Here is a 14,292-nt window from a genome sequence, read left to right as displayed (position 1 = left end):
CACCTAAATAAGTTAACATGATAAGAAAGAACATAAATTAGATTTATAAAATATCTCTACTACCAGTCCTAAAATAGTTTAGCTTTACGGATATCAGCAAGTAGTCCCAGGGGAATCAAATTAATTTTTCTATAAAATTGTAAGCACTAATCCTTTCGTCTAGAAAGAGTTTTTTTTTTTTTAAAGTCAAAGACTCATAAATCATGCAATGATAAAATTTCTATTTTGTGTTCTAGGGGTATAGACAAAAAAAAAACAAACCCTATCTAGTTACTTATCTATTGTACCCAGAGACATTTAATTTCAAGTACACATTCAATTCAATTCAACAAATATTTATTAAGCACCAACTGTGTGCAGAGCACTGTTTGAGAGCTGAGAGATATAAAGTTTAGATAAGACATGGTCCCTGCCCTCACGGGGCTTACAGTCTAGTAGGGAAATAAGACACATACACAGACAACCATAATATACAGTAATACATAACAAGTGCATTAGAGCAGTGCAAAACAAAGTGCCATGTGAGGTACAAAAGGGAAGGTCATCACTGACAACAGGGATCAGGGAAAGCTTCCAGGAGAAGGTGGCATTTGAGTTGGGCTTTCAAGGATGGGTAAGGAATTCAAAAGGTTGGGAGAACATTACAGGCATAGGGAACAGCTTAAGCAAAGGCACAGAGGCAAGAGAACACAGGGTATGTTAGGGGAGAAAGAGAAGTCCAGTTTGGCCAGAGCAGAATATGTGGAGGGGATTAATGTAAGATAAGGCTGGAAAGGTAGGATCATAGGGTTTAGAGCTAGAGGGACCTTGGAAATCATCTAGTCCAATCTTCTCAAGTTACCAAAGAAAAAAAACTGAGGACTAAAGAAATTAAATGACCAAGGTCATATAGGTAGTAAGTAGCATAGCCAGGATTTGAACTCAGGCCCCCTAACTCCAAACCCTGTGCTCTTTCCACCTCACCATGTAGAGCGGCACCAGGTTGTGGAGGGCCTTGAATACCAGGCAAAGGCATATGAAGTTTACTCAGTAGGCAACAGAGAGCTACTGAAAATATTTGAGCTGAGCAACATGACCAGACCTATGCATAAGAAGATAACTCTGGTAGAAGTATAATAGCTGACAATTATATAACACTTTAAAGCTTGCAAAGCACATACAATATCTCGTTTGATCCTCACAACAACCCTGTGAGGTAGGTACTACAGGTATTACTATCCTCATTTTACAGATGAGGAAACTGAGGCTCAGAGAGGTTAAGTGATTTGCCTACGGTCACACAGCTAGTAAATGTCAGAGTATGGATCTGAACCCAGAACTTTCTGACTCCAAATTTAACACTCTATCCACTATACTGTATTAAAGGATTAAAGGATAGTTAGAAAGGGAGAGAGTTCATATGAATGAATTAGGGGAAATGGTAAAAAGAGCTATACTGGGTGGTGGCAACTGGATAAAGGGAAGATGGCTGTGAATGATATGACTCTGGAATTCACAAGACTTAGTGACTAACTAGACAGAAGTCAAGGAAAAGAAAGAGTCAAAATAACCCTAAGAATTTGAACACAGAAAGACTCAGTGAATGCACGTGCCAATGGCAAAAAGAGAGAAGTCAGAGGAAGGAGCAAGGTTTAGTGGGGTAAAATAATAAGCTCAGCACCAGACATATTGAGTTTGAAGTGCCAGTGGGACATCTAGATTTAGATTACCTTGGAGGCAGCTGGAAATAAAGGTCTAGAACTAAGTCATGGCTAGAGACACAGATTTGGGAATTATTTCAAATAGAAATGGTAGCTTAAGCCATAAGTAGAAATGTGAGTGCCATAGCAGAGAGTGGAGAGAGGAGGGCCAAGTGATCAGAAAGAGGATGATTCCCTAAAAAGAAACAGAGAAATTCAAAAAGAGAATTAGTAAAGTAGAAGAGTGTTATTAATGGTTCCCAGGGCAAATAGACCCTGAGGCACCTTAGGGACTAGACTTCAACCTTCTAGCTGTCCTGACTTCAGCAGGTCTCATAACTGAGCCTCACTATGGGGTGAGGGGTGGGGGAGAGTGGTTCAGGGTGGCCAGCCTAAAGAATGAGTGGCTTATGTAACCACTTAGCACTACTATCCTCTACTCAAGCAATGCTGCTGGGCAAAAGGAGAAGGCAGATGTTACACTACAACTGTCCAACAAAAAGACTTTTTCCTTCCTTTCCTTTTTCCCCACTACTGCCACCACCAATTTTCATTTACTTGATTTAGACAAATGTAATCAAGCACTTGAAATTATGATAACAACTACCTTTGGAAAAATAATACTCATAGGTAGTTCTTCCCTCACCCCTATTCGGTGGCCCATGAAAACGTTTAACATGTTCATAAACTCTTAAGTTCTTTCAAAATTTTATAGAGATGATATATCTACTATCAGTAATAGTAGGTGAAATATAATAATATTGTGGATATTTCTATATTATCAAAGTTCTTAATTTGCCTACAGACTGCTTTTGGTACAAACTGTTTTTCTCCTTACCTAAGTGGCACCAAGTATATCAGCTAACAACAGCCTGTCCCTTTCTGATGTTTCCTAGTGGTTTTTCTTTAAAAATATTTTTAAAATCCTGCTCCTAAAAACTTTCCCTTTTGTATTAGGTAAAACAAATACTTATAACTTTGGAGCAGGAATGGGAATAATGATCTTAGGATCTTAAAAGTGCTACAGTTACCTGAGAAGCTACTCATAAGTACTTCTTAACTGCAGCCACACTGGGATTCACTACATAAAATGCCTCAGCTCACCAGACTCTTGTATTTCAAGAATTATCCAGTCTTGGCACTTTGTGCCGGCACTCCTCTGGCCTCTCTGTCTTGCCCTGGACTTTACGGAAAGGGTAGTTTCCAGAATCAAGAGACAAGTACAGTAGAGGAAGTCAATTTCTTTTTGTTTCTCCTGATCTTCTTTGTTCCAATTCATTTATCACATCTTCTCATACTCCATCTACCTTCCAACTTGAACATCACTTCTCTCCCAATCTCTCCTTGCTTAAACATTTCCTCTTTGAACAGTTTATCCTCTTATTCCAACGCTGTGTCTGTTTTCTTCCCCAGAAAACGGCTAAGAATTATTTCCATGAGCCATCCAGAAGGATGAAGAGGTTTGCAAGTGAAATTTCAGTCATTCACACTTTTAAGACTATGTGCTCCACAATTCTATTATACATTGACAAATCCACTCTATCTTGTGGGATTTTTTTAGTAGGTTACTATGAGAAGAGCCATATTTAAGAAATGAATTGAAGAAACATGATAATTAAGCAGTCTCTAATAGTACCCAGCTTTAGACACCAAAGCCTCATTTGACTCTGTCCTTGGCGTCTATGCCATAAAACATATTATTGTTGAGACCCTATTATAATGGTGTCCATCTGATACTTCCTGTATCTAAGCCACATTGGAAAAGGGCCAAGATGAATTTATGTTATTCTGAAGTCCACACTATAAAAGCTTGTCTTACTACAGAGGGACTCCCAAGTACAAAAGATAAACAACTGACAAGGCCCATTTGTTTCCTCTGAAACTCTACAACTTATTTCACCAGTCTAAACTGGATTTTTCTAGATTTGGCACAAGACAAAATATACTTTCTAAGGGTTTTTTTTTTTTTTGGCTAAAATCACCTTTGACATTTTTACATCTCCACGGATTAAATAAACTTAGATATGGGAACATTTACAATTTTAAAAATATAAAATATGCCTCAATCATTTATATCTAGATTTAACACAGAGCAAGCACAAAGAAAGAATATCCCAAATCATGAAAGGACACTACGTTAAAGTATTCCTGAGTGTGAGGATTGTGAGACACTGGAATGGACTAATAAGAGGTCTGAAATCCCCTTCTAGGGGATATTTAAGAACATATAATGACACTACTCTGTCTAGGTGGTTGAGGTACAGTCCTGCAGTGGTTGAATGGGTGGGAAATGAACTGAAGGTCTACTGAGATTTCTTCCAGCCCACTGATTTAGTTCATAGCATGAATAGCATGTTAGCAAAGGTCATTTAATACTGCAAGATGGACAGGCAATAAGTTTTAGGAGAGGGAAGGCAATAAATACACATAAATATTTAAGACTAAATACAACTTTAAAATACAACATATCTCCATCAAACTGGCAAGAAATTAACAACTCATATTTACTTGACATATAGTAATCTATTACACAGTCACTAACATGATTTAAAAAATACATTGATTAGCTTTTAAAAAATTATTTAGCATACGCTTTCTATGTACCACAGATAAAATATTAAAATAAGATCACTGATCTGATTTCACAAAAATTAAAATGGACCTATATATTTAAAAACAAGAGCTCTTGCTATGAAAATCTTCAAAAATGTGCAAATATATTCAGCATGGTATGCAGAAACAAGTATTCATTGTTCTTCATGTTCATTGCAATTTTACAAAATCTTCTCCAAAGGAAGTTACAACTTAGTCAAACTTCTCATCATGAAAGTAATCCGCAAAATTGAGATATTCTTCAAGTTGATCATATTTCTGCACATACAACAAAAATACTGGTTATTTCACAGAGGGCAAAAACTGACTGAAGATGAATTGAGCCTCATTTGGCATATAAACAAAAATAGCATTGATTACAATTCACAGTAAAGGAAAAAAGAGCCAATGGTATAAATAGAGGCCTTGATTTAATCAAGGATTTTTAGTTTAAAGAAAAGAAAATGGAGGATTTTTTTTTTAAAGATTGAACTTGTGATTTCACTTGTGTAATGAACTCAATGCTGAAAATCTTTCCTCTCACAAAGATTAGCAACTTTGATGAAACCTAAAGTTTTAGAGAGTTGCCTGGAACATTGGGGAAGCTAGGTGTCAGTATGTAATAACTACCAGGCTTGAGTCAAGAGGACTCCTCTTCCTGAGTTCAAATCTGTCCTCAGGCACTTACTAGCTTTGTGACCCTGGGCAAGTTACTTAACCCTGTTTGCTTCAGTTTCCTCATCTGTAAAATGACATGGGGAAGGAAAATGGCAAACCGCTTCAGTATCCTTGCCAAGAAAACCCCCAATGGGGTCATGAAGACTCAGGCACAACTAAAGAATAACAATAACAACTAGGGCACTGAGGGATTAAGTGACATACTACAGTTAGAATGTGTCAGCAGCAGGATTTGTACGCTAGTCTTCCTGTTTCCAAGCCTGATTCTCATTCTGTATGTCATGATGCTTCTCAAAATGTAAACATAAAAGTGAAAATCACAGTTTTTCAGCTTTCTCTTTCAAGCAACATATTTTTACTCAATTACCAGGATCCTAACAGAAGTGCAACTATTCAATCAACTCAAACCCTTGTTTACATAATGTGGTATGTACACAATATATTTATAAATTACTCATAAATATAAAGGATGCTAAATTAACACACTTTCCTTATTTCCTGATCCTTATATACTCTCGCAGAGAGAAACAATATTCTACTAAACTGCCTAGGAAGTTTCAGCATTTATGTGCACCTTCTTAAAAGAAACACATGCTATAATTCTGATGTTTTACATCTTTTCTTTCTCTGCTTAAAGTAGAGAGTATGCACTTTTATGATTTTGTAACATTTTGATTTTCCCATGTTTTTATTTTATTTTGCAATAGTTTGTTCCTTTTTCAGTCACTTAAAATCATGTTCTTTCATTAACATCAGAATAACAATAGTTCATGAAAGTAAAGGAGGAATAAGCAGAATGAGAGGATCGCAGGTCTTTGGGAGCATGTCATGAGATATCCATAAATAGGAAAATGACTTTTAATTTAATGGAGTGCTGGGGTCTTTTCTGGGAAGAAAATAAATTGAGGTTAGGAGAAGGAGGCAAAAGAAAGGGATTGTAAAGGAAAACAAGGAGAGGAAAAATACAAGTAGGAGGAGGGAATAACATCACCATACAGTTTGAGTCAGGTAATAGGGATGGATATGTTTAGAGGCAAAAACTAAAGTCAAGAATGTGAGCATTCAGATAGTGGAAAATGGTAGGAAAGTAGGGGATTGTAGCAGTTATACTGAAAGGATACAGGAAGAGAGGCACCATGCATGAGAGGAGTATATGCAGTAGCATGCAGATGACCCAGAGAAAGGGATAGAAGTATCCTTTCAACTTGAGAATGGCAGGCTCCTTTACAGCTTTTGAATTTAATTGCAGCATGGAGGGTGCATTGGAATTTATCTGGGGTTTAAAGTACTTAGGTTTAAATGAAGTTATTTAAGAAGTCCCAGGGACAAAATATTTTTTAAGTGGGAAGAAAGAAGGAGTGATAGCCAAGAATAAAATAAAGATCTTTTAGAGCATTAAGCCCCAGATACACATAACCTTGAGATGCTTTTAATGTTAAATGTAAAGTGATCTTCTTAATGTAATATGATGCGGTTGTCTTTTCTTCACCATGAATAAATAGCCTTTCCTTTTCTAGATTCAGGAATTGAGTAACTTCTGCTGTCCCAAACCCCTGGGACAGCTTTCCTTAAACTTCCTACAAGGTATGTGATTGGCAAAAGATACTGTTTCTAGAAAATGTTTCAGTTTTTTGATTTTTTAACTTTGAAAATTTATTGTATGTTTATATAGTATCTTTCTAAAAAAGTGATATAATCCTCTATTGAAGCAACGATGCAAAAGGTAAGTCTTCAACTAGGTAACTAGAGAAAACAGTAAACAATAACAGGGAAATAAAGACTTGATGCTAACTGGGAAGGTGGCGGCACAAGTTGCTGGGTAGAATATGGATCTCTCCTCTCTTCTTTAATATAGATGATAAAACATAGAAGTAGATGATGAAGAAAAGTAGGAAAGAATAGAACTTGGTTTGAGAGGAAGAAAGAAAAAGATAAAAAGCTTAAGTGAAAAAGAAAGAAATCCAAGAGGTCAAATGAGAATGGTTGTAAAGGAGAACATGGAGGAAAGATAATAACCAAAGGGGAAAACTAACAATGTCATTCCCTGTGAGGACAGCCCTCCAAGGAGCAAGAAATGAATTGAGAAGTTCCTTCTCTTTTGTTCCCTTTTTCCTCTTCCCTTTGCTTACTACTATGGAGAGTTTGTTCTCAAAATTGACTTCCCTTTATTTCCTTTCTACTAAAACATTTCCTCTAAATACCCTCAGGCACTGGGCAGGTCAGTAATTTTTAAAAATTTAGGATAATTTAAGTTTACTTGGAAATCTATTTATTATGTCTTAAGCATCTGCATAACTAGATATAATTGAAAAGATTTTTATTATATTCCCTTTTTTTAAAAATATAAAATAAATAATCCTAACAGCTATCTGACCATACCAGACAGAGTCTGTAAGCTGCCAAGAGATCTTTAGGAGGCCAGGTATACTTTTTAAAACCATCAGGTATGTCACTGCTATCAAATATATTATCAGTGAAATGAGGGGTTAAAAAATCAGCGCTGTGGCCTGAAACCTCCGTATTCCTCTTCAACTTCAGTTCTAGTCCTCACTAATTAGCTAATTAGTCCCAAGAGAAGGATGGGTGGCAGTGAAATTGGCCTGAGGTGCCTCCTCATTCCCAAGTCACATGAACTAGTCTAAAAAATAGAAAGCAGAGAGGTATAGGTTAAGTCTTGTCAAAAATGGGGAAAGTTGGACTCAGTAAGTATAAAAGTCTAGTAAGTATAAAAGACAACATGAGTGTAAAGGAAGAGAAGGTAGGGGCCTTGTTCCACTGACTTTGTAATATGTCTACCATAGTGTCACTGCCTCTTAAAATTATTTGATGGAGTGAAGGCATGAGATTGTCTGAGTGATTATGTAAGAAAGAAAAACAATGTGCATGGAAAAGACTTTACATGGGAAGAAGAGAAAATAAAGAAGAGAGGGAAAGAGGGAGAACTGTTTTAAACTTTGTTTTCTCTAGTCACTTCCAACTGCTGGGGAGTTGTTAAAGGTTTCTTACTCAATTGAAAGGGATCATCATTACAATAATGAAGAATCTGATTTACCTCCTGAATCCAGCCACTCTCTTTAGACTGACTGAAAATTCGTTCCACAGTTTCTTTGACCTGTTCATCTTCAACTTCTTCAGTCTTTGCAATAGAACAACATTCCTGGTACAACTTGTATTTGAAATGTTTCAGTTGGTGGTAAATCCTAGTACGATCAGCACAAACTTTGCCAACCTTTAGAACCTAAATTATAAGAGAAATGCAGTTATCTGACTAGTGACAACATTATAACCTGTTTTACATACTTATTGTATATTTATATACTTTGATATTGTAATTTACCTTGATAATAACCTACGATCATGACAGATCCTAAAGCTGACTAATTTTGACAATTTTACTAAAATTATTACTTTAGCTACTAATGTTACTGTTAAAGGCAACATAAGAACATGACACATTTATTAAAAAGAAAATTCTTGTCCTCCAAGAATTTTCTATACAAATAGAAATTTAAAAAAAATTGACATTTCTTTTATAGATTTTCCAATGGATTTCTCAATGAATTTTCCAAAGAGCTAAAAGTTTTTTTTAAATTCCAACTTTAGGCTAAATTGGTATCTTATTTTTTTTAAAAAAAGTTTCTCTGTCCTTTGCAACTTTTTATTGCTATAAAAATACTGAAAGGAACTGTGATTTCTTCAATGTCAGCTAAAAGTAAAGGAAATCATCCTATTAATACATATCACCACAGGTAAGAGAGTTTTTAGGAAACTGGCTGAGGCCCAGAGCAGTACAATGACTTACTCAATAATTTAACTGTCAGGAATGGTATTTGAACCCACATTTCCAAAGCAAACACTACCTATGATGCCACAAGGCATTTTAAAAGTTAGCCAAATTTTATTTCATTGTATTGTAGCAATTTATGGCTAGTTGGAGATTAGAAAATTATACATAGGTTATTATTATTATTATTTATAATCTGTGATTTCATCCACGGAGCTAATCTGGACCCTCCCTCAGTGTCTGAGGCACTGAAAGGCTAAATGATTTGCCTAGGGTAACAAGTACAGCATCTGTCAGGAGTTAGTTTGGAACTGAGGTCTTTCTAACTCTGAGGGAAACTATTATTACTCTATGCTTACTCTATATAAAGTACAAACAGCAAGTTTCTTGTGCTTGATATTCCATGTTTAAATCTGATAAGGCAGGATATAATAGGACTATCACCTGGAAATTATGCTTTCCTTATGCAGTTCAAGATCATACTATTTTGTTTTTGTTTTGCCCATCACATCACAGTACTGATTCAGACTGAGCTTTCAATCACTAAATTCCCCACATCTTTATCAGAAAAGCTGCTATCTAGTCATGCCTCCCCCATCTTATACTTAAGAAATTAATTTCTTGAATCCAAGTATAAAACTTTGCATTTATATCTATTAGATTTCTTATCTAATTCGAGCTTGCCAAGATCTTTTTGGACCCTAATTTTGTCATCTTGTACAGTAACTATCATATTCAGCTTTGCATAATCAGCACATTTGATAAACATGCCATTTATGCCTTTATTAAAGTCACTAATAAAAATGGCAAACAGCACAGGGCAAAAACCAGAATGGTAATGATTATGATGAATCCAGTCTTTTCCAACAATTCTAATTCCATTTAACTATATGATGACACACACAAAACTGTATGACCATATCTCCTCCATCTTTTCCCACAAGAACAGCATGAACTAATTTATTAAATGTTTTGTTAAAAACAAGGTAAACTAGATCTATACAGCATCTTCATGATTTAACAGTTAAGTAACCCTGTCAAAAACGGAAATAAAGTTAGTTTGGAACGAACTGTTTCTTATGAAGTTCTGCTGGTTTTTGTACGTACCATTTCCTTTTCTAGATGTCCACTAAGCAAGTTGTTGATAACTTATTAAGCACTTGCTATGTGCCAGACACTGTACCAAGTAATGGGGATATAAAGACAGACAAAAATATGGTACCCTTTATGCAATTAACCATGTACTATATATATATAGTATAAATAGAAAGTAATCCCATAGGGAAGGAACTAGCAGGGGAGGGAGAGAAATGCCTCCCATAGAGGGTAGGATTTGAGCTAACTCTCCAAGAAAATCAGGAAAGGTAGAAGGTAGAAGTGAAGAGGGAAGGCATTCCAGGAGAGGAAGATAGCCAGGGCAAAGGCAGGCAGGAGATGGAATGTCAGGTGTGAGGAACAAATAGGTCGCTGGAGCTGGATCAAAGAGCACATGGAAGGGAGTAAAGTGTAAGATGATTGGAAAGGTAGGAAGGGGTCAGGTGATAAATGTCAAATGAAGCATTTCCTATTTGATCCTAGAGGTAATAGGGAGCCATTGGAGTCACTGAATAGACATGGTAAGATCTATACTTTACTGCAGGATGGATAAGCAAGTAAAGAGATGTGAGGCAGAGACACCAAAAGAGGTAATGAGGATCTGTCTATATGAGGAGAGTGTGAGTTTGGAGAAGGTGGTATAGTGAAGGTAGAAAAAAACTCTGACAAAAGATTGGATATATGGGGTGAGTTCAAGTAAAGAGTTGAAGATCACATCAAGGTTGGAAACCTGAGTGGAGCCCTCAATAGTAACAGGAATGTTGGAAGAGGAGAGTGTTGAGTATGGAGGTGGAGAGAATGAGTTGTGTTTTGAATTTGTTGAATTTGAGATGCTGGATTATCCAATTTGAGATGTCCAAAAAGGCAGTTGATATGGTGATGTGGTGATATGGAAGCTCTGGACAGAGATTAGTGCATGACATGTATGGATGTGGGAACCAACAGTATAGAGATAATAGTTGAGCCCATGAGAGCTGATAAAATCACCAAAAGATAAATATAAGGGAAGAGGAGTCCTAGGATAGAACCTTGGGGGACGCTCACATATAGCGGGTGTGACCTGGATCCAGCAAAGGAGAATGAGAAGGTGCAGAAAGGCAGAAAGAGAACCAGGAGGATAGGATGATTCACAGTAAGGCCACAGTAACAGATCAAGAACAATAAGAACTGAGAAAAGGCAATTAGATTTGGTAATTAAGAGATCACTGATAACTTTGTGGGGTTTGCTTCTTTCTAAATTAAATTTTATTTTTTAAATAAGAAAAATCTACTTTTTCTCCCTCTTACATGCCCTTGGAAGAAGGAGATGGAAAACAAAGTCCTTGTACCAATATATATGACTAAGCAAAACAAATTTCCACATTGATCGTGGCCAAAAATATATGTTTCAATATGCATCCTGAGTATATAATCTCTCTGTCAGGGAGTAATATGTTTCATCACATGTCCTCTAGAAGCATGGTTAGTCATTGATCAGAATTCCTCTTTAAGAACTGTCTTTACAATTATTCTAAAAAACGTTCTAGTTCTGCTTACTTCACTCAGAACCAGTTCATACCAAATCTTTCCAGGTTTCTTTGAAATGGTTGTCACCATTTCTTATGACACAATAGTACTCTATTAAATTAATATACCACAATTTCTTCAGCCATTCCCAGTCACTTCCTCAGTTTCCAGTTCCTTGAAGCTAACAAAAAGAGCAGCTAGAAACATTTTTGTACATATGGATCCTTTTCCTGTATCTTTGATCTCTTTGGGGGCATAGGTCTAATAGTGGTATTGCTGAGATAAAGGGTGTACATAATTTAGTAACTTTCTAGGCTTACTTCCAAATTACTTTGCAGCAATCTGGAGAGAATAATTTCAGTTGAATGATGAAGTCATATGAATTTTTCAAGGAACTGAGATGTAGCTCATTGGATTATAATTTGTAGACTCTGTTTCTTTTAGGGAAAGTCAGAAAATCTACCCTTTCCAGTCCTACAGTACTACTCTATATCAGTCCTCTGTCCAACTGAATGGAGGAATCCATTCAATGCAGCCCTTCAAATATAACTATTGGTGGCTCATACATCAATTTTTTCAGTACTCAGGGACATGGTTCTTTTTTGCCATGTGATCTGAATTCATCAGTTGTAGCTAAGTGATCTCTTAACTGTGTCCTTATTTACACTGAGTATAGACTCCCCATATGCTGTTTTTATTCTGCCCTTTTTGGTCCAAAGGTTATTTCCTGTGACAGAAGAGAATTATGATGAAGAAAAAAATGAGAAAATAATAGTTCATTCTATCTATAACTTTAGCACTTTAAGATTTATAAAGTGTTTTACATAATTATTTCATTTGCTCTACACATCAACCTTGGGAAGCATTGTTTTTGCTATGCTAAATGTATATTCAAAAAAACTTATTCTCAGAGAGGTCATATGACTTACCTGGGCTCATAGAGTTAGAAAATGTCTCCATTAGGATTTGAAGCCATGTCTCCAAAATGCCCCCATTAGCATCCTATTACACTAATATTCTTCAAACTTTTTTTGCTCATGCACTTTTAACAGTTAAAAAACCCAAAATCATGTATCCTGAACATATGCATATTTGTTTATAAATTACTGCTCTAGGAAACTCAGTAAGATGTAAGTAAGTTGTACAGAAAGTATCAATCTGCCTTGCTAGAGGGCTTTTTTTTTTTGTTTTTAATCAGAGAGTTCTCTAAATCAATGGATTGCAGGTCCAGTCCTTGTTCTTATCCCTATACATGTATATGATTCTAAAGTCTGATTATTTTGATATTTAGTTTTACTGGCTATCATGGCTAAAAAAGATGTTTCACAAAGATATGCAGCTTCAAATGGAAGAAGTACATTGTTGATTGTGCTTTCTAAACCATGATGCTCATTTTTTTCAACCCCTCTACCAATTGGTCAAGAGTTTTCTTGAAATTCAGCTAAAAATGTCCATCTTAATGAATCAGTTACTCTTGCACACAAATTAAAGTGTTGAATTTTACATTTTTAATAAATCAGTTCAAACACTACTGAAAATCTTCATTTGGAATCAATTACTCAAAAAATATTTATTAAACACCAACTAAGCTGAGCAATATGCTAGGTACACATGCAATAAATGAAACAATCTTTTCTTGCAAAGAAATTATATTGTAATGAGGGAAACAACAGGGACATATAGACTTGCATATGCAAATGGATATATACAATAAATACAAAATAGTCACATATGAGGTAGCTGGAGAACACTAGCAATTGAAGTAAAGGCTTCATGTAAAAGATGGTGCTTGAGTCACATCTTGAGAGGAGAAGAATTCTATGAAACAGAGGTGAGGAAGAAATGCATTCTAAACATGACAGAAGATGGAGGATTATAAGAAACAGAGATAAGTTCAGTTTGGCTGGATCACAGAGTGCAGGAGGTGAAGCGATGTGCAATGAATCAAGAAAGATGAGTCGAGGCAAGGTTGTGAACGGCCTTTAAAATAAAAACAGATGGCATTATATCTGATTCTGCACCAGCAATAAGAAGCCACAGGAGCTGAACGAGTAGGAGAGTAGCATGGTGACACCTATTCTTAAGGAAAATCACTTACACTGTAGTATGGATGCACTGAACTACAGAGAGACTTGAGGCAAGAGAATAATTAGGAGGAGGCTGCTGCAGCAATCTAAACAAGAGGCAATGAGGGCCTGAACTTAGGTAGTAGCTGTATAAGTATAGAGATGGAGTCAGACGCAACATATGTTTCTGAGGTAGAAAAAGCAGGATTTGGTAACTGACTAGATTTAGGAATCAAGGTCAATGCCAAGTATATAAACATGGGAGACTGGAAGATTCAAGTTTGGAAGAGGGGTTTGGAGGTTGGGAATGAGATGAACTCTGTTCTAGACAAATTGAGTTTGAGATTATCCAAGGAAGCCAGTTTAAAATATCAAACAGGCAACTGGTGATACAGGACTATGAGAGAGACTGTGGTTAGATATGTAAATCTGGGAGTCTTCAGAATAGGAAAGATGATTAAATCCATGGGAAGTTGATAGGGTCCCCAACAAGGACTGAGTAGAAAAAGGAAAAGTCGGGAATCTTAAGAGCCTAGGAGGACATCAATAGTATGGATGATGAATCAGCAAACAAAATAGGAAAGAAACAGCTGAATAGGTAGTAGAAGAGAGAGTAGCAGGGGTGTTCTGATAAATATTTTAATGAACAGCTGAGAAAAATGTACATAACAAACTTTTAAGGTTTTTAAAAATCATATTTCCTTTTTTTCATTCAGCAAAAATGCACCATCTCTCTCTCTTCCCACCTGATCCCAACTGAGAATGAATGAAAAACAAAGCTCCTGTTACAAACACATATACTCAAGCAAAATTTCCACACTGGCCATGTCCAAGAATATTATGTCATTATGTATTCTGAGGCCTTCAGTTCTCTGTGAGGAGGATGGGGGGG

The 14,292-nt window shown here is 36.1% G+C and overlaps 1 protein-coding gene across 3 annotated transcripts in view; it reads right to left on the bottom strand.

Annotated features, from left to right (window-relative positions):
• Positions 1-319: 319 nt before the first annotated feature.
• CCDC82 (coiled-coil domain containing 82) overlaps positions 320-14,292 on the bottom strand; it is a 49,065-nt gene continuing 35,092 nt past the window's right edge. For 2 of the 3 annotated variants that reach the window (XM_072611300.1, XM_072611301.1), the window contains exons 9-10: positions 8,002-8,187; positions 320-4,550 (exon numbers count right to left, since the gene is read on the bottom strand). In XM_072611300.1, the coding sequence (XP_072467401.1) occupies positions 4,485-4,550; positions 8,002-8,187 (252 nt within the window). In that variant the 3' untranslated portion in view covers positions 320-4,484. Of the gene's footprint in view, positions 4,551-8,001; positions 8,188-14,292 lie in introns of those variants that run through there. The other variant, XR_011967481.1, reaches the window with a different exon arrangement.

Source organism: Notamacropus eugenii, chromosome 5, assembly GCF_028372415.1.
Source record: "Notamacropus eugenii isolate mMacEug1 chromosome 5, mMacEug1.pri_v2, whole genome shotgun sequence".
Classification (NCBI taxonomy): Eukaryota; Metazoa; Chordata; class Mammalia; order Diprotodontia; family Macropodidae; genus Notamacropus; species Notamacropus eugenii.
The sequence above is the reverse complement of the archived record's forward strand: the minus strand, read 5'-3'. Positions and strand labels throughout refer to the sequence as shown.